This window comes from Larimichthys crocea, chromosome I (assembly GCF_000972845.2).
Source record: "Larimichthys crocea isolate SSNF chromosome I, L_crocea_2.0, whole genome shotgun sequence".
NCBI classification, from domain to species: Eukaryota; Metazoa; Chordata; class Actinopteri; family Sciaenidae; genus Larimichthys; species Larimichthys crocea.
Window position 1 is genome coordinate 3,235,909 of NC_040011.1, and position 20,685 is coordinate 3,256,593.

At 40.6% G+C, this 20,685-nt stretch overlaps 2 protein-coding genes across 6 annotated transcripts in view; one reads left to right on the forward strand and one right to left on the reverse strand.

Annotated features, from left to right (window-relative positions):
• The window catches only part of LOC104928039 (rapamycin-insensitive companion of mTOR), a 25,886-nt gene extending 14,784 nt beyond the window's left edge, over positions 1 to 11,102 (reverse strand). For 3 of the 5 annotated variants that reach the window (XM_010742249.3, XM_019272201.2, XM_027275327.1), the window contains exons 1-18: positions 10,993 to 11,100; positions 7,825 to 8,003; positions 7,637 to 7,684; positions 5,846 to 5,943; positions 5,016 to 5,080; positions 4,797 to 4,928; positions 4,272 to 4,335; positions 3,925 to 4,051; positions 3,639 to 3,808; positions 3,481 to 3,548; positions 3,325 to 3,392; positions 3,002 to 3,084; positions 1,859 to 1,946; positions 1,662 to 1,752; positions 1,499 to 1,565; positions 1,329 to 1,409; positions 1,139 to 1,239; positions 834 to 999 (exon numbers count right to left, since the gene is read on the reverse strand). In XM_010742249.3, the coding sequence (XP_010740551.2) occupies positions 834 to 999; positions 1,139 to 1,239; positions 1,329 to 1,409; positions 1,499 to 1,565; positions 1,662 to 1,752; positions 1,859 to 1,946; positions 3,002 to 3,084; positions 3,325 to 3,392; positions 3,481 to 3,548; positions 3,639 to 3,808; positions 3,925 to 4,051; positions 4,272 to 4,335; positions 4,797 to 4,928; positions 5,016 to 5,080; positions 5,846 to 5,943; positions 7,637 to 7,684; positions 7,825 to 7,876 (1,569 nt within the window). In that variant the 5' untranslated portion in view covers positions 7,877 to 8,003; positions 10,993 to 11,100. Of the gene's footprint in view, positions 1 to 833; positions 1,000 to 1,138; positions 1,240 to 1,328; positions 1,410 to 1,498; positions 1,566 to 1,661; positions 1,753 to 1,858; positions 1,947 to 3,001; positions 3,085 to 3,324; positions 3,393 to 3,480; positions 3,549 to 3,638; positions 3,809 to 3,924; positions 4,052 to 4,271; positions 4,336 to 4,796; positions 4,929 to 5,015; positions 5,081 to 5,845; positions 5,944 to 7,636; positions 7,685 to 7,824; positions 8,004 to 9,265; positions 9,384 to 10,992 lie in introns of those variants that run through there. The other 2 variants (XM_027275259.1, XM_019272202.2) reach the window with 2 other exon arrangements.
• Positions 10,927 to 20,679, forward strand: derl2 (derlin 2). Its single transcript, XM_010742250.3, has 7 exons — positions 10,927 to 11,076; positions 13,750 to 13,815; positions 14,874 to 14,947; positions 16,484 to 16,577; positions 17,963 to 18,158; positions 18,274 to 18,364; positions 19,280 to 20,679. Exons 1-7 carry the CDS (start codon positions 10,984 to 10,986, stop codon positions 19,383 to 19,385), a joined length of 720 nt encoding a protein of 239 aa, XP_010740552.1. The 5' UTR covers positions 10,927 to 10,983; the 3' UTR covers positions 19,386 to 20,679.
• The last annotated feature ends 6 nt before the right edge of the window (positions 20,680 to 20,685 follow it).

The window sequence follows — 20,685 nt, forward strand, 5'->3', positions numbered from 1 at the left end:
ATGTGAAATGCTTTCAAATGGGGATTAGGTTCTACCACCCACAGCACAACATCAACATATTATATTCTATTCTATTCTATCTATCTATTCTATTCAGATGTTTTAAATCATATGATGTCTGTGTGTTACTATTTATTACATGTCTTGAGGACACTTCCCTTTATTAATGTTTTGCTGAGGCTGGCAGGGAGAGATAGAGTTCAGAGGAACAGAATGAGGGCCAGAGACAGGTCAGAGAGGTGTCATTTAGATTAGGGGATTTTCTGCTGGATCTGAGGTTATAAAGTTATCTATGTGAAGTGTCTGTCAACAATAGGGAGGTGTCTGAGACAGCCCTTTAGAGAGTATAAAAACCAACTGTCAACGCTTCTTCTTGTACAAGAAAAATAAATTCAACTTAAACTTTGATACTTTGAATCCAGTCCTCCTTATTCAAGAGTTTTTCTCCCATAACAACTAGCTTTTTTGTAGTTGGTTGGGTTTCTATATTTGTCTCTGTTCTACTGTCATATAGCTGGTACCCTCAAATCAGGAAAGATTTGTGCAGGTGTTTTCTTCTTTTGCTTGTATACTCTTTATATTAATTTGTTTTCTTTAGTTGCAATGCAGAGTCACTTTATATTTAAACGCAACAGATGAAACTTACTGTTCCCTCCCTCCCACACACACATGCTGATAGCCTCTCACACAATGCACTGTTCACGGTCAGTTTGACAGCACTTGTATATAGCAAAACAGATAACATGACATGAACTTGGTCAGGACACACACACACACACACACCTCTTTCCCATGTTGGTACTCTGCAGGAATATGTGATGTCATGTATGTACCTTGACAATGAAAATGTCTCTGTGAGGTCTAAAGTGCTGCTCTCGACAGTCGTGTGATGCTCCTGATGTGCGCAGGATGTGGTCCAAGTAGAGACTGTAAGGTTTAGCTCCTCGCCTCTTCTTCTCGTGAAAACACTTCAGGTAGTTGACTGCAGCGCTCGCTCGTCTGCAAAAAGCATTGACTTCACTGTCAATTCTCTGCACATAAATCGTTTAACGTTAGAATTGGACACTAGATTTACATAAATGACATCATCTTTGCTAAACCCGTCCTATCTGTAGCACGGCCAGGGTGAGGTACTCACAGTCTCTTCTCCTGAATGATATCAAAGGAAGCCGCCATGTTTATGAGGGCGGGTAAGCAGTGCAGATGGTGGCTGTGGCTGTGAGGGAGGATGGTGTTGGCCTGTGTGAGGAAAAACAGATTTATACATGAAAGTAATGGAAGGAATCTCCTCATCAGATCAAACGAATGGGAGCACAGGATGGACGCACCATATGGAGAAGTTCGCCAACCAAGATGGTAGCCCGTATGGACATGGCGTCATCGCTGCTGGTGATCACTGTGACCAGACCCTGTGGAGGTCAAATACTCTGTGATACAAACACTGACAGGAAAGTAAACCCACAAACTAATTCTAATCCTGGATGGCAGATGATTGTACCTCTAGTAGTCCACTCTTAATGAAGGCAGAAAGCACCAGAGCCAGATAATTGTCCATTAGGTCCGGTCTAGAACAGAACAACAAATCCAACACAAATTTAAATAAAATCGGACCTTTCAGTGCACATGATGAGATTACATTAGTGCCTACGTACAGTATTTACCTTGAGCATGATCGATTTGGGAGAATTGTTTTCGCCTCAGACGCTACAAATCCATCAGACAACCTCCAGCTGTCCTGAAATCTGCTGGGTTCTAAACAGAGAAGAGTTTCAGCCGAGCTTAAAATGATGTCATGATGATGATGATGATGATGATGATGATGATGATGATGATGATAAAGTGATGTCACTGTACCCACCTACACTACTCAGTGCTTCATTGAAGTCTGCAGTCACTACAGGTATGACGAGCTGGAAGATGTCATACAACACCTCCAACAAAGCTTTCTGTGGGGGACAGACGTGATTGCAGGATGTCAAACATGACGCAGGTGTGTGCACTGTGTGCAGTGTGTGCAGGTTCTGGATAAATGATGATAAAGTGAGCATGTTTTATATTCATAGTGATGCAGAGACCTGTATCACAAAGTTCAACACGTGAGTTATCTAACTGTCTTTGTGCTTTTAACTACATCATGAAGACGACTCTTTAATCAGGGTAGATTACCATGGTAACAGATGCTTCACAGCTAACCTGATCCAGAACATGGCTCTAAGTCACACACCACCAACTATTTGACTGATTTTGGTCCTCCGGCTGCTCCGACTCAACTCTCTGTGATTTACAGAGTTTATGATGGACAGTGAAGTAAACTTCTGACAACTGTAGCTGCTGTTAACTCAGTTTGTTAGCGGTGCTGCCTGGACTGTGAGTTCAGAGCACCGGGGGAGTGTCAGTGTTTGTATCACAGGTGTTTTGGACCACCTGGAAGGGGAGGTTTACAGGTCGGGTGTGGGCCTGGTGGGGAGTACACACACGTGTACAGCTGTCCATATTTACCACTGTGGCACTAAATCTGAAGAAAGGTAACCCAGAGAAAGATGGACTCCCTTTGGATGAACTTGCTTCATGATACAGGCCCCTGCTCTGCCTCACAGAGTTACCTGTCCTCCTAAAATATTTAACACATAATATGGGGGCTAAGAAACATCCATATCTTGGCCACCACACAGAGAAGATATCCAGAACTAGATCTGCACATTTTGACAAATTCTGACTGCATAGTATTGAAAATGTGCTGATGTGCTCAAAAGCACATCGGACATCTTTGGGAAGCCTGACAGCCCTGAAGTTTGGAAGTGCACGGTTGAAATGGTGATTTCAATCGGGACTTTCAGAGGAAACAGGAAGCATTTCATATTTCACATTTAGACTGATGCAATAATTTTGTATTTTTTATTTTTTATCTTACAATAAGTATAAAGCCTTTAGCTGGTGGCTGAAGGTTGTGTCCTTTCACAAAACACAGAAATGTGACTGTTACATTCTACTGATTACCTACCCGTACTTCCATATTTGGTATACACAGTAAGCCAATAAGAGACTGGATTCCAGAGTTGCCTGACTTGCAAAGGTTAATGATGCCTGCAAGGTGAAGGGGCCAGAGTTAGCCAGAGAAACACAGCACATGTTCGCGCTAGCTCAACAAACTGTGTGATTTACAGAAAGTCATGCTATAAACAGCCGGTTAATGTGAAGGTTAATGAGGCATTCAGAGGTGAACACGATGTACAGCAGGAACAATGTTTTTCTAAGTGCCACACGATTCAAGGAGACTTTGTTGTGTTTGGCTAAACAAAAATGACTATAAATTACACCATTTACCTGACCAGGAACGAAATGAGGCAACTATAGACATTTTACTGGCCATGAATCGAGCCTCCCTATCCTCCCTGAAGACAACAAATAAAAAATATTTAACAATGACAAAACAATCCTACAACTTATGTTACATGCTTCAAAAGACTTTGTGGAACTCACTTGAGCTGCCCCTCTGCTATGTCAGGGGTGTGTCTGTAGTGGAAGTCTGTGTACGGGGCCAGGATTTGCTGAGAAAGACAAATATGATTTAAAAAGAACATTACATATGCTTTAAGAGTTGTTGCACGCAACATCTTTCATTCGAGATGTGTCAGTACCTCGAGTTCAACGTCAGGCCGGACGTACTGCCTGGTGTGTGGGTGGTTGAGGAGGTGCAGGATGGTAGTGATGAGAGCTTCATTGATGCGACTCAGCTGACAGTCGGTCACGCTCTTCAGAATGGTGCTGAGACCGCCCCGCTGTGCCACCACAACAGGGTTCTTCAAAGCTGCAGAATAAAGGGGCCACACAGAGCTCTGCCAACACTGTGACACTGCTGACGTCAGTGTGTGTGTGTGTGTGTGTGTGTGTGTGTGTGTGTGTGTGTAGTTTGTTTTTACTCACAGAGCTCACAGATTATGGCAATGCAGGCTCGCACCATACGATCTCGTTCATGCAACCCATCGTTGCCCACGGCAATGAGAGAGTTGATGACAGAGGAGGGGAAGATCAGTGCATTCACAGTGATCATCTGTATGAGGCAGCAACACAAACACACAGTGCAGTCAGCTGCTCATCTTAGATTGTCTTCAGCCTGATGATCTCTAATCATGACTTTCATGAACAGAGTGATGAATGAATTATCAGTCAACCTAAGTGTATGGTGTTCATGCATCTTCTTAAATTCTGATGAGAAGCAGTAGCTGTGTGACTATGTGAGCACGCTGTGGATGGAAAGAGTATTTGCTCACCTTTCGTGCCAGCCTGAGAGCCTGTGTTCTTTCAACCTCATTACTTTGCTGGATATCTATACACCTGGGACAGAATCAAGGGGACAGGTTTATTAAAGAAGAATGCCGGCTGTTATTACCCAGTAGTTCCAGTACCAGAACATTACGTGCCTCAGAGCGAACAGAGAATTTGTACACCTGGGATCGGCATGAAACTCTCCAAACTGAATCATCAGCACAGAAGTGTGTGTTAGATAGCATAAATAAATATCTACTTCTTGGTTAGTTAGGATTCATTGATGTGGGGTTGTGTGATGTACTTAACTATAGCCAGTGCAAATCTCAGAAACAAAGGTTTCATAACTATAACTGCTGCTATCAACATGTTCCATGTTTCTATATTTAGTAACATTGAAGTCATAATTGAAAGAAAAAAATGAAATGGGAATACAGATGGACAAAAACACTTCCCTCCCACTTGATAACTCTGTATTACATTAAATAAACACAACTAAATTATTCAAATCACAGCCTCTTTCCATTCACCTCGAAATCAAATAGTCCACCTGCAGCCGAAGCACCTTCTCCAGTACACTGCTGTCTCTGATCAGATAACGTAGAGCTCGCAATCCAGCTGCACGTACTTCCTTGGCTTCGTTCAACAATGCTAACCGGAGACTTGAAAGAGGCAAATCAGAGAAACTCATGATTAAAAACACAGCAGCAGAAGAAAAGTGCAATAAGCCAACGTGTCCAAATACTCACCAAATAATCATCTCCTCATATGTAAAGCCAAGCTTCTCCTCTGAGTGGCCGACACTGCAGAGGAGCTGTGGGCGAAAGAAATCCAGAGAAAGTGGTCACAGCTTCGATACATGTCATGTGTATTTACCCAGCATGGTCACTGATTATCTGACCCACCAGCAGGGTCTACACAAGTCACTGGAAGCTCATTGGATGATGGCAAGAGCAGTCACTGTGCGTAGCTTCAACAAAATGCTAACATTAGTGGTCTGATGCTTACAGGGGAAAAAATGGCGACCTTCATAAAGTCTGTTTTCAAGCTGTTGGGTGGAGATTCAGGTGGAGATGGTCAAACTGTCACAAGCTGGCTCTTTATGTAAGAAGGGGAGCAAAATCTAAACAGCTTGTTGAAAGCCATGTTCTGCCAAAACCCTGACTGGGACATCTTATTTCACAGTTTCTGGGCTGGTTGGCATTTCCTTTCAGTAAAGCATCCTAATACTAATACCACTGTGCAGATTGGATTATGTTGTGGACATGGTGTCCAGAGGATGGTATGAAATGTCTCGACGTAGCCACTGAGAGTTCAAAAGTTTCATTTATAAGTGCTCAACGACAAGATATTGTAAACCGAAGGATTTCCACAAAATGTACATTCCTACCAGCCACGGGATGACCCTGACGCTGTAGTACATGACCATTCCCCAAGCTATCAAGCTAAGATAAAAGATATCATGTCATGTAAACCATGATTTACTGATCATATTCAATCTGAATGTAATGACCCTGTGGCATTGACATTAGCAGCACACTCAGGATTGTTTTATTGTGTCTGTGTGGTGCTCACAAACCTTTACAAAGTTGTTTAAGTGACCGAGTTTGCGCATGTTGGAGACTCCTTGCTGCTTTGTAACATTTTGAAGGATGTCACGAAGATTCTCTGCAGGATCTGAAATCAGTGAAGGGAGGACATAGTCTTTACATGTAAACCAAAGTAACGCTACATCTTAATGTGAACGGAAAATTTTTCTTTCACACTAGTGTCATACACAAACAATGATCACATTACACACAGCGGGGAGAAATACTGGTATCCACGCCAGAGAAACTATTTCCCTTTGTCCATGCTTCCTCTCTGCTGTGACAGAATCCATCACTGTAATCTATTAAAAAGTAATAAAGCTATGGCTGCAAAGTATGATTATTATAGTTTAATCAGTTTATCATCACATAAAACAAAGAAAAGTCAGAACTGCAGAACATTTCTCTGTCTGAATTGCAGTCATTCTACTGTGATACGCCTGTGGCAATAACAATAATAATATAATAATAATAACATGATAATAGAAGATATAAAGTAAGGCACTCTGGTGCCTTGAACCCTTTGTCATTTCTCCATTTTGGGTGTTCTGTTCTATTCTGGGCCTGAGTGAAATGTTCCTGAGCAGATTACTGTGATTTAACAGGGACACCGTCTCTGTGTAATGAGGCCACTGTCACATCTGTTTCTGCTCACACTGCTTTAAAGTTTTTCTATTTAGTTGAAGACAGTAAAAACAAACAAACAGCTGAAGACCTCATGAGAGTCATCTTTTATGATTAAGTGACAAAATCACAAACACTGAACAATAATAGTAATCTGATGTTGTGCAGCATGATATTCAGCTCCACACACACACACACACACACACACACACACAGGTCCATGAACAGGCTATCACTGCTAGCACCACACTTTTATGATCACATAAGCTTTCTTATTAGCAGTTGTGCTTTAAAATGAAAGCATTTGGAGTAAAGGAAATAATTATATATAATTATCTTTATTTTAGGGTGCAGGTCTGTTTGTGCACTTTGAAAGAGACTGATGACGCACTCTGTCCTCTTTTGTGACACACTATATTGTTGCAGACAAGCTGAAACATCTTTTCAGCTGATGTAAATCTAAGTGTGTATGAGCTGTTTTACACTCTGGTGTTAGTATTTTCGATAACAATGCTATTGAAGAATGAAACATTGCTCATTTATTAATATACACATGACAATATCACGTAAATCGTCTAGCTAATATTAAATCATTTCTATTTCTGTCTCCACCTCGCTGTACACTTGTCTGTTCAAGTTTTCTAGATATCATATAATACCATCAATTCTTAGCCGATAATATCAATATCTTGAGAGTACTACTTCACACTGTACTATTAAAAAACTATCAGACATGTTGTGACACACTGAAGAAAGCAGCAGAACTTTGTACAGCTCTATGTTTTGCTCTGCACAAGAAAAATATAAAGATTTTCAGACTTCCTTCTTTGGAAAAAATCATTGTTCAAAGTCATGATCTGAGTTTATTCCTGCGATTACAATCAAAAGTTTGGAGCGGGCCGGAAATAGCTGTGTCTAAGTCTCTGTCTCTTGACTGTGATGACTGAGTTGGGTAAACATGCGGGGAGGCACAGACAGTAAAAGTCAAACCGTTTTACACTTAGTTTGAGCTTGACATCACCCACAAAACCCGGAGAAAGCACACTGTAACACCGCCGAGGTGAGCGCAGGGTCCGCCCGCCAGCAGAGATGCTCGGTGCGGATGCAACGAGTCCGAAATGTGCGCGCTGTCAGCCGCTCCCGGAGCTCAGACCTACCTCTGGACAGATCCAGCGGCACGTTCTCCTCCCCGCTGTCATTCCGACCTGTCAGCACAAACACAAAGTTATGAATGAGTTCCGCCGTCCGGTCACCGGCTAGACACGGCCTCGCTGCTGGCGGTAATTCAGTGTCTCAGGTGTGGAACAGAGAGCGGTCACGTCGTGGAAGAGGAAATTTGTCTCACCTCGCATCCGACTGCTCCGTGACGGGCGGCCTCGGATGCTGTTAACCGCCATTACAGAAGCCGCACTGAGAGGACCGAGCGCGTGATACTATCGCGAGAATCTACATCATCATCATCATCATCATCATCCCCTGTGCCTCATCTTCATCATCACTCTGACTTCCAACAGAGGACTTCCCCTGAAGGAGAACGTGTCAATGCATGATAACACACTACATGATGACACACTACATCATAACACACTACATGATGACACACTACATGATAACACACTGCATGATAACACACTACATGATAACACACTACATGATGACACACTGCATGATAACACACTGCATGATAACACACTACATGATAACACACTACATGATGACACACTACATGATAACACACTGCATGATAACACACTACATGATAACACACTACATGATGACACACTGCATGATAACACACTGCATGATAACACACTACATGATAACACACTACATGATGACACACTACATGATAACACACTGCATGATAACACACTACATGATAACACACTACATGATGACACACTGCATGATAACACACTACATGATAACACACTACATGATAACACACTACATGATGACACACTACATGATAACACACTGCATGATAACACACTACATGATAACACACTACATGATGACACACTGCATGATAACACACTGCATGATAACACACTACATGATAACACACTACATGATGACACACTACATGATAACACACTGCATGATAACACACTACATGATAACACACTACATCATGATCCACTACATGATGACACACTACATGATAACACACTGCATGATAACACACTACATGATGACACACTACATGATGACACACTGCATGATAACACACTACATGATAACACACTACATCATAACACACTACATGATAACACACTACATGATAACACACTGCATGATAACACACTACATGATAACACACTACATGATGACACACTGCATGATAACACACTGCATGATAACACACTACATGATAACACACTACATGATGACACACTACATGATAACACACTACATGATGACACACTACATGATGACACACTACACACAAACAAAAGGGAAATGTTAATTTTACTTGCACAGTTATGATTTGAGCCGGAAAGATTAGAAGGTTAACTCTATAAAATATGTTCATTTAGAATACTTACAGCTCTGGAAAAAATAGAAATCACTGCAAAATTATCACTTTCTCTGATTTTACTATTAATACGAATGTGTCAATATTTCGTTTGTTTCTATAAACTCCTGACGCTTTAAGAAAATGACAACAGGGTTTCAGACCTTGAATAATGCAAAGAAAAAGTTCACTTTTTTCAAACAACACTAATATTTTAACTTAGGAAGAGGTCAGAAACAAATATTGCCTTGTTCTTATGAACTGTCACCTTAAAAGCAACTAGACGTTCACTCTATCGCTCTGTCCATAAAGCCAAAATACTGCAGTGCATCAGTTCACCAGTGCAGGCTTTAGTGAGAAAGCGGTCCATTAGAGGGTCAGTTGACCTAAAAATGTGAATCAGAATCAGCAGCACATACACAGACTGCAGCGCTCAGCGTTCCACACATTTACAGGCGATACAGAAATAAACATATGGCTGAACACAAGGACAGCAAAGCAGAACAAAAATAAGTACAAATAAATATAGAAGTATTATATACAGACAAGTGGACAAGATGGACAAGGTGTATAGTCTAAATGTTTATAGAAAAGGAGCAATGACTAAAAACAGACAACGTCTACAAGTCAAGAGTCTTCTGTAAATTATAAACAAAAAGAGCTGACTCTGATGCCATCTGATTGTTGAACGCATTGCTACTATAATTGTTTATTTATGTATTTGCTTGTCCTTTAGAATGTGCTCATTGTCTTAGGGAAGCTAGGAAGAAGAAATTACAGTAATGTTTGTAATGCTGGGTAAGATCAGTATGTTTGTACATGAGACAATATAATTATGTCAATGCTAAACTTGAATCAAGTCATGAAAAAATATGGAAACATTACAAATAGTGCAAAGAAATAAATATTAAATGGATATACTGTACACATGAAATGGGTGGGTATCTACAGCTGTGGTACCCAACCTGAGGTCTGGGTCCCACTCTGGGGGGCGCCAAAGGGGTGCTCTGGTTGTCAAAAGTTAGATTTGCACATCATTTGAACTAAAATCATCATCATCATCATCATCATCATCATCATCATCATCATCAGGGGTCAGATTTAGACACAAGGAGGGAGGCTTTAAGGAAAAAACACTGAGAAGCTGACCTACAGTATACATATACATACAGTGTGTGCGCAGCATGCAGGGTTTATATAGCGTTAAAGAGAGAGTGTACTTTAAACGGTAAATATATCATTTATATTGACACTATATGACTGACTAAAGTGCTCATCACAGTGATGACCTGTGGAAATAATCTGTTCTTGTGTCTGGTTGTTTTGGTGTACAGAGCTCTGTAGCGCCCACCAGAGGAGAGAACTGGAACAGGCTGTGTCCATGATGTGATCAGTGACAGTATACAGATGGTTCTGCAGCTGGCCTGCACTCATGTTTGCTCAGTCTGGAGCCGTTCACACTAACTAACTATCTATCTATCTATCTATCTATCTATCTATCTATCTATCTATCTCAGACAGTCTTTCAATATGTGCAATATTTTATGTAGCACCTTCTCTTATTCTGCTGACTTATTTATTTATTATTTGACTTATTTAACTATATATAAAACTATTCATGATAAAGCCATAGATAAATTATAATATATGTATAATTATTATAATATATATTTTTAAAATGCAAAAGCCCAGCGCGTGTTTTCATTTGCAGGCTTGGTAATTTTGAAAAAAAAAATAAAATAATAATAAATGTATTGTTATCCGCTTTTCGACATCTTTCTTATGTCCGAAGTCCTACCTGAGATCATTAAGCCAAATGTTTGAGACTACATTGAAATAATGAACAATAATTATGCCTGTTTCTGTATTTACGGTAGTACTGGTTCATATTTTGCATATTTGTACCACGTGACTGACGAACGTAACATCTTTCACTTTGTGCAATGACGTGTCAGGAAAGTGCCGGAAGCTCTCGGAGTGTCCAAAATGGCTTACCAGACGCTCCAGCAGGAGTATTTCCAGATTCCGGTCGTTACCCGGGCTTACACCACCGCCTGCGTGCTCACCACCGCCGCCGTGGTAAGACAAACACACGGAGTCACCGCGCTGTCCGGCCAGGCGCCGTTTAACGCCACTAACGTCCCGTCGGTACTTTGCTGTTAGCTCGGTGCTTTAGCGGTAGCAGCCCTGATAGTGATACGTGTCTCTGGCCGGTTATCCGGGACGTCAGGGGTTGTGTTTCAGCTCACAAAGAAGCTGAGAGCAGAGCGGAGCGGAGCTCCGTGTCCGGAGCCTCCGCTTCTTTTTAAACCGGCCAACCGACATTAAAGGCGCGTGCTAAGCTCCGTGTCCGTAGCGTGTCAGTCAGTTTACGGAGGGCTCGCGAGCGACAGCTGGTGTGTGTTGTGCTGCCAGGCAACGTCCTGCTGTCCTCTGGACAGGAGACACACCGGACTGCTTCACCTGTCCGACTGTCCGTACTTATAACACACTTTATGTGTTTCCATTAGCCTAATATTATGCGTTATTACACACACAGTGTCTGTCTGTCATACTTGGATCCTAAAAATAGTGAGCCTGCAGTGTAAAAACACTCAGCTCAATATGTTCTGTTAGAGCCATGTGTCTCATATTACTGTATTATTACTGTTGGTGCTTGTGTATGTATGAGCTGTTATGGTTCAGCTTATTGTACTTACTATGTTATATTGTTTATTAGTTTCATTATTATTGCTGTTACATTGCATCACATGCTAAAAGTAAGTCCAGTCATATATTTAGTCAATCTGAATCTGCAAAGTCATTCCAGACAGATGTCAGGTACATGTAACGTACTTAAACACTTTCACTCATGTGTATTAGTAGTAGTACTGTGTTAAGCACAGCTACCTAAAAACTGTTCTTAGTAAAGTCTACTTTCCCTTTCAGCCCCTGAATAATATCAGTGTCTATAGAGGTTATAAGTAATGATGTATAATATAGATATGAATACACTGTGTATATATATAGATATAGAGAGACACAGAGGGACAATAGTTGCATGGTTTGTGCAGGAGGAAGAATACACTGATCACACTAGTGACAGGCCCAGTTTAAAGGAAACTTGTGCTGTAATGTGAATTAGTTTTGTAAAGCTGGGTTAAGGTTCAGAGTGATCTAGAAACATAATTAGAATGTTTGCATTAGAGTGTCATTACTAAAGAATTCCACATTGTGCAGATTGTAAATAAAGTTCTGCTGCCACTGAATCTTCAGTAGAGGTGTTGTAGTAATAGTGATGGTGTGTGTTAATGCCAATAGTATATTGTAACCATCTGCCCTCAAATAAAATTGGGTACTTAGTATAGTAGACAATATTTATTGTTAGTGGATATCATTAAGTTCCTGCGTTTTGTTTGTGGAGATGACCAATGATGAGGAAATGTCTCGGAGGAGATCTTCTCTAAATGATTTGGTATCCCATAAAAGTTGAGCGACTCTGCGTCTCTTTCCCCGCACTGTGTCGTTGATTCTCACACACACAGCCAGCCAGAAATCACACTTACTACACACAGAATCACAAAGGGAGCACAGTGCAGAAAACAGCAGATATATTAAAGACTTTCAGCTGATAAATCATTCAGTGAGTTTTGTCAGCTTGTTTGGTCTGCGGTAAACTCGTTGGGGAGAGCTTTAATAGCACAGACCATGTGAAAGGTGTCAGTGGAAACAGTTTGCTTCATGCTTGTTCTCAGTGTGCACAGACTGACGTGTCAAACAGGGGATAACGTGTTACCCTCGGTTTGAGATGTACTAATGAAACTGTACTTGAGCACATGGAGTGATTTGAGAAACAGCTGCCTGAACCACATTCTGTATTCCTGTGAGCTGTTTTCACATGACTGAAGACACACACTGCAGGCTGGGACTCTGCACTCATTAATGACAATGAAAAATCTAAATTGTCATGATGTGTGCATATGTGAGAATGAAAGATCCACAGTTAACAGACACATTCATTCAGGTTTTAATAAATGGAGTTCACTGTACAGTACTGTAGTGATCGGCACCTTTGAGCACACACGTCTGCTTGTGTCCTCTCTGGACCTATCTGTCCTGAGAATGATTGAATGGACAGTAAGCTTGCCAGCCCCTTGTGTGTTTCTTAGTTCAGCTGTTCCAGAGAGTCATTATTCTCCAACTCCATCCTCTAACTTAATTACTCTGTGGAGCCACCTCAAAGCGTCTGGCTCCCAGGATGCTCGCTCCCTGGAGCCGACAGCAGCAAGCTGGCCGAACTACAGGAGGTAAAACTGTGGAGAAGAAGCAGAGAATCACTAAAGTTCAGGTGTCACTTTGGACAACAGTTGTGTCAAGTCTCACACTTACATTTTAGTTTGCTTCCTTGTTTTTTGTTGAGATAAGGAGGCATTCACCATTAGGTGACACTGTGATGGACTTGTTGTTTTGTGCTTCTTGTTGTCTGCTGGTGCCTTTTGAAATACCTGGCTGTTAGTGGTTGTTAACAGACCTTGTAGTGTAGACACGCTTCCTTTGTAGGGTTGGCTGGTCACTAAATATTACTGTAGGTTTAAGGGCTGAGGGTGTTGAAAGTTGTACAGATTGCAAAGCAAATACAACCATACAACCAGAATGGATTGATATGAAATATACAGAAGTAGTCTACATAGAGACACTGGCATCTTTATCTCAGCTGAAAGCTGCTTTAAAAAAATCTTATCACCTTTGTTTGTTTGTTTTCTTCTCTCACAGCAACTAGAGATCATCACACCATTTCAGCTATACTTCAATCCAGATTTGATTCTGAGGAATTACCAGGTGAGTGATCTGACCCACTGCTCCTCTTCATTCTCATCCTCAGGAGGTGGATTCACAAAACACAATATTTCATATCATTTGATATACTTTACAGCTTTAATGCAATCATCCACCTGACTTAACCAGAAAGTAGTGTTAAGATGCGTTAAGACTCAGCAGGTCCTCACAGACTCTGCCATGTTTAAGAGCCATGTTTCTGCAGCAGCTCAGAGCAGACAAACTTGGCTCTACATAGAGCCACCGAAGATTCTCCTTCATACTACAAAGGAGAGGGTGAGGCGTGGTGGTTGCAGTCAGCAACTACACCGATAGATGCTACTGAGTCCTACAAACTTCTCCTTTAAAGTCCAGCTGAAATGAAATTGTGTTTTTGCTTACATATCTGCTCTGTGAATCATTTCCTCAAACAGAAAGCAAAAGTCAGAAACTTTGTCTTTATATTTTTGGTCTCATAAAGGCACCCCATTCATATGTACGAATACAATCAGATTTCTGTCTGCAGAGATGTAGATCATATTTCAACACAGCCAATGAAATCTTGCATTAAACAGTAATGTCAGTGTTGTGCAGACGGTCACACTGAGTCAACAACATACGTTATCTTACCTGTCTGCTTCTTATCCAAGTTCCAAACATGAACACACATCCTGACCTGAACATCTTGACCCTCTTAAAGAGTCACCAAACAAACATTTTTAAAGCACACTGCTAATGTCAGTTTGCGGGTTACATAACTGATCAACTGTTCAGCTGCAGCACACTGAACAGCATGTAAATGTTATTTTGATCACGTTAGATGCTGCTCTGCTTCTCACGCTTCAATACCACAAACAGCACACTGTCTGTTCATCACATGACACAAAGGCTGCAACGCAGGTTTGCTCACTCTCACACTGCAGCCAGCTCATCCAAAAATAAATCCATTATGTGCTTTACCTGGACTATCCTCACACTCACCTCACACTGAACAGTCAAACAAAGCCTCAGTCAGTGAATGAAGTGAAGTGACCTGTTTGTCCTGATGATGTGTTCATCCTCCTCTGTTTCTCTTGTTCTAGGTATGGCGACTAATAACCAACTTCCTGTTTTTTGGACCAGTTGGCTTCAATTTCCTGTTCAATATGATTTTTCTGTATCCTCCTTAGTCTGAAGTCTCACTTCACTCAGCATGTCCAGTGAATTTGCATACTTTCAGTTTCAGAGGGGAAGCTGTGTGAGCTTTCAGAGATGTGCTGATGAAACGTTTTAAAACACTATATATATATATATTAGTGCTGTCAAAATTAACGCGTTAATTTTGTCGATTAATTTTAAAGAATTAACGCGTTAAAAAAAATTAACGCAATTAACGCGGTTTTGTTTACTTCCGGTGGCGGCCGCCATTTTGGATGTGGCAAAGTAGAGCTTTGTTTCCCAGATATATTAGTGTGTGTGTGAATGGGTGTATAAGAGGCATTAACTTAAAGCCCTCACGGAGACTGCGCCCTGGGCGGTCGCCCACATTGCCCATAGCTAAAACCGGCCCTGCTTGTATTGTTTACGAGAGATCTGCCACATCCAATATGGCGGACACGTTAACGTATCGCAGCAACGGACCAACCTGCTCAGTGAGGCGTCTGTGGTATAGTCTATGATCTATCCTAACTAAAGGAGAGTCAGTATAATGTCTATGACATCCTAACTAAGGAGAGTCTGTGCATATATGTCTTGATCTATCCTAACTAAAGGAGAGTCTATGTATATATGTCTAGATCTATCCTAAACCTAAAGGAGGAGGTATGAGTCTGTCTGATCTATCCTAACTAAAGGAGAGCATGTATATTCTATGATCTATCCTAACTAAAGGAGAGTCTATGTTATGTCTATGATCTATCCTAACTAAAGAGGAGTCTGTATATTGTCTATGATCTTCCTAACTAAAGGAGAGTCTGTGCATATATGTCTATGATCTATCCTAACTAAAGGAGAGTCTGTAGTGTAAAGATGGATAAGGACGGACTTTTAGGGGGAACATTTCATTTAAAAAAGTTGCCCGACGGCTTGTTGGACAAAAACAAGGCAATTTGCACAGTTTGCAAAGCCGAATTTAAATTCCACAGAAGTAACAGGACTTTAACATATCACCTCAAAGCAAAACACCCAGTCTACACTACAGGAGTGTGGCACTCCTCAGTATATTTCCTCATTCTGGCTTTTTTCTGTTTGCACTGTGCATATGTGCACCTTAAGCCAATAACATGAATGAATTTCATATACTTTATCTGAGTTTATTCTACATTAATTTGATCATTTTACATAAATAAATATTCATTATAAGCTTCAGTCTCAGAAAAATGCATTTAATTTATTGATACATTTATTGATAGATTAATCGCGATTAATCGCGATTAATTACAGAATTTTTTGCGATTAATTAGTTAATTTTTTTTAATCGATTGACAGCCCTAATAGATAGATAGATAGATAGATAGATAGATAGATAGATAGATAGATCGATAGATCGATAGATCGATAGATCGATCGATCGATCGATCGATCGATCGATCTACATACTGTGAGATACATGACCATTCAAAGCCTTGACATGAATTGGCATACATTCAGGTGAAATGATGGTGGACTGAATGAAAGTGTTTGTGTGTAGATTTCCTTAACGCTTTGCTTTCAGGTACAGATACTGTCGTATGCTGGAGGAGGGCTCTTTCAGGGGACGTACAGCTGACTTCGTCTTCATGTTCCTTTTTGGAGGGCTTCTGATGACTGTATCCTACCACATGTCATTTAAAGCAGTTTAACTTCCAGATAGTCTTTTTTTAACATACATTCATACAAACATACATGTAACATAAACATTAGGAACACACACTAGGAGACGCTTCTGCAGTTTCACTTCAAACATATAATCCTGTCCTCACATCTATACTCACAGTTATGTAGTAGAATAAATACATTTATTGTCAGTTGTACTACAGTAAGTGTAAAAATACAACAATGAAAAAAAGAAAGACAAAGAAAATTAGGTGACTAAAGTAATGACATTTCCTGTAATACTGGTAACCATCTTTCAGCAAACCACTGTGATTTTCATTATTATCGGGGTGTTGTCGCTTCAAACAGGAAGCTGTAATTGTCTTCTTTGCTATTAAAAGCAGAATTCAGGTTCCTATCTATGATAATATCAGGGGCTATACCCAGTATGTACAGTGCTGGATCTAAAGTCAATACTCAGAACATATTTCTTTTATTTTTAAAGGTCCAGTGTGTTAAATTTGGGTCCTGTATTTTCAGAATAAAGCAGACATGGGATATAAATTCATAACTATTTTATGTTTTTCACCTGAAAATAAAAATCTTTTTGTTTTTGTCACTTAAAAATTCTCCTTTTATATCTACAGTGGGAGCGGGTCCTCTTTCATAGAGGCTGCCATGTTGAAACACCGTGTTCCTACAGAAACATGGAGAGATTGCAATCAAGCAATTAGACGACTAGATGTAACTAAATTTTACATGCTGGACCTTAAATATTCTTCCAGAAATCTAAAATCATTAAATATGTGTGTAAAGTCCCTACCAGCAAACAACTCCTCCAACACATTTCACAAGTATTATTGTACTTTGAGTTGATAGATGGTGTTAAAATATCTCATTTTCATCTTCTAATTAAACTCCCACCATGTTGCTGGTTACCTCATGCCAATTACAAGGTCTTTAGTGAACAATTCAAACGGCCAGTAACTCATTTATTATATTTGTTTCTCTCTGGTAGAGCTAATGGTGCTTTTTGTCGTCCATTAATCCCTTCATTATGAGCTGGTCCATATACAATACTCTGCACATGTACTGTGAGCAGGAAATACTTTATTTCTGAAACTACAGTTATTTCCTAACTCCAGTTTTGTAGGATACATGACTGCTGGTTAGTGAGTGATGCTAAGATCACTGATCACCAATCAGAATCAGCACTTTTCAGTCTCTGTGCTGCTGTTAGTGTCATTTCTGCAGTCTGAAACATCATTTGTATGTTAGAACTATTAAACAGCATTAGGTCTGACACCAGTGTGTTCAGTCCTCACAGTAAGCAGTTTGTTGCTTGTGTTAATCATCAGTGGAGTTCATTTATTTGCCGTGTTCCTTAACAAGCTTTCAGATATTTGGCACTTTTGTGAGTCTGGTGTTCCTGGGTCAAGCCTTCACGATCATGCTGGTGTACGTGTGGAGTCGGCGAAACCCGAACGTCCGCATGAATTTCTTTGGCCTGCTGAATTTCCAGGCACCCTTTCTGCCTTGGGTGCTGATGGGATTCTCACTTCTGCTGGGCAACTCGATCATCGTGGATCTTTTAGGTACCTGTCACCGTCAGCTGCAGTCGGTGTTTAGCGGGATATGCTAAGAGCACAAAGGGAAGTGGTGTACAGTCTGAATGGTGCTTGTGCTAAAATATTTGTTACCTTCTTTGAGGTATCGCTGTTGGTCACGTGTACTACTTTCTGGAGGATGTTTTCCCCAACCAGCCAGGTGGTGGAAGGTGGCTGAGGACCCCATCTATCATGTGAGTTCATGTGAATCAAACGAGTGAAAGATGCAAAGTTCAATACACCCTACAATCTGACAGTGTAGGGATGAATGAATGAGCTGTACCTGGAGGGGAGGGTCAAATGTAAGTTGGGATACAGCTCTTTGGAGCATGAACAGTTCAGTGAGTTTCACATCAGCCTTTCTAGTTGCTCTAGATCTCACAGAGTGACCAAAATGAACTGTGCTCATCCTCTCTGGAGCTTGAATCAAAGGCTTGAATCCAAACGTCCACCTTCTGGACCTTAGTCGTACGGTCTGTGGCGTGTTCACCATGTCAAGTCTGCAGAGTCGCTGATATGCAGGCCTCAGGTCAACAGTTTCGTAAATAAGTTATAATGAGCGTCTTTCTTATGATTTCTCAGAGGATTCATGGAAGGTTATTTACATTGCACATCAGAAATAAAAACATTAGCTCCACTCAGTCTAAAACTGTCTGTCATGCCTGTGTCCAGATTTGACACAGTTGAGTTATGAGAAAAAGGAGTCAGGTTTTTATGTGGGCCAAACTATAATAACTGTTTTTAGATGCACCTGTCCCTTTTGGACATTTCGGATCTTTGCCTCTTTGCCTCGGATCTGTCTCCACAAGTTGCCCCGTCAGCTCTTCTATACCCTCCTGGGGAAACACCTGATGGTACTAAATGAAAGATCACCGGGTCACCAAATGGTAAATCATCCTTTTGGTACCATTAATGCGTGTTATATCTGGCAAGCAGTTGTCAGGACATGTCAGACACACAGACTTATTAAGACAGGCAGTCTTAGACTTAGAGTCACATGGAGGTGGATGATCTGTTAAAATCATTGCATCAACTAAGAACAGTTCCTCTCAGAGCTGCCACTTCCTGTGTTACTCCTCTCATCCTCCCTCTTTGTATGTCTCCCACAGAAAGATGCTGTTTGACACTCCAGAAGAAGACGCCAACTACAACCCCCTGCCCGAGGAGCGCCCAGGAGGGTTTGCATGGGGAGAGGGACAGCGCCTCGGAGGTTAAACATGCCCCCGGATCAGGTCACTTCCAAGGACACTCCCTCAGAGAGACGAAGGGGACAAACATGTCCTTTGTTTTGACATGTTTATTTAGTTCTGGATGAAGAATGCCAAGCAACCAGAACTGGTTTGAAGATAACCGTCTGTTGTCTTTGTGTATGGGCTTAAATCATCCTCAGAAACTCTTCTTGATGCCAGATCGTTGCTCTAAGACTATTTGAGAGAACACAAGCTTCGGATGGAACTTTGGAACGGTGTGCCTTTGGGCTCAGGTGATGTTTGTCCTCATCTAAGAAAAAAAATATTGATATACAACAACTGTCATACGAAAGAGAGAAAAATGACAGCAGCAAAATATTATCAGAATGAATTTATTCAGATGGCAAGTGCATTTTTTTTTTCCATTTCACTTTTTTTAAAAATAAATGTGTGTGGCAAATGATGCTTTGGTTTCATCTCTTTGAACTGTAGTGATATTGCATGAAACCAAAGACGTCTCAACAAATTAGGTACATTCATACAAATAACAGATTCATACAAATAACATTCTGGTCAGGAGACAGGGTCTGGTAGCTTCATTCTCTTCACACAGCTTTACTGCATTTTTTATTTCAGTCCATACAAACAGCCTTAAATCACATCAGTCAGTCAGTAATACACAATCCTGCTTATTTTTATACTATCAGCTGAGTTTGACTTTTTTTCTGTTGTCATGTGATCCTGCGGCATGTGTTGAATGGATTATCGGTCAAGAATGTTTGGCTTGTGTTTGTTGCTCTAGAGAAAGGATGAGAGAAATTCTGAGTTGTAGCGTCACATATGTTAAATTAAGATTAAAATTGAAGAGGTTTGTTGATTTCTGCTTGCATTAGATTAAAAAAAAAAACTTAATGGGCCTTAAATTGAGTTTCTAATAATCTGTGAATAATATAGTGGGCTGAGGTGAGGTATGGACTGTAATGAAGTCAGACTTTTTGTATCACAGCTGATTGTCTTCTGTTTAATTTCACATTTTTGAATTCTTTTAAGTAAACTGCTATACAAATGGAGTTGGGTTTCACTGTTACAGATACAATTGCCCTTTCACTCATCCTTTTGAAGGGATACCATGCAGGCCTAGTGATAATAAACATAATACACTGTATTTTAGTGCCATGTTTACATTCATAATTCATCATTCTCATGTTTGTTCTTCACATGTTTTGTTTTGATCTGATTACATGTTATGTTTTTATTGTAAAGTAGCACATTAAATAAATTGAAATTGTCATTAAATCCACGATGAAAGAGGAAACGCACCAGGG

Coding starts and splice junctions, on each gene's coding strand:
- derl2 (XM_010742250.3), top strand. CDS start 10,984: ATGGCTTACCAGACGCTCCAGCAGGAGTATTTCCAGATTCCGGTCGTT. Junction 14,948..16,483: donor CTGTTCAATATGATTTTTCT/GTATCCTCCTTA, acceptor CTTTGCTTTCAG/GTACAGATACTGTCGTATGC. Junction 16,578..17,962: donor TTGGAGGGCTTCTGATGACT/GTATCCTACCAC, acceptor ACAAGCTTTCAG/ATATTTGGCACTTTTGTGAG.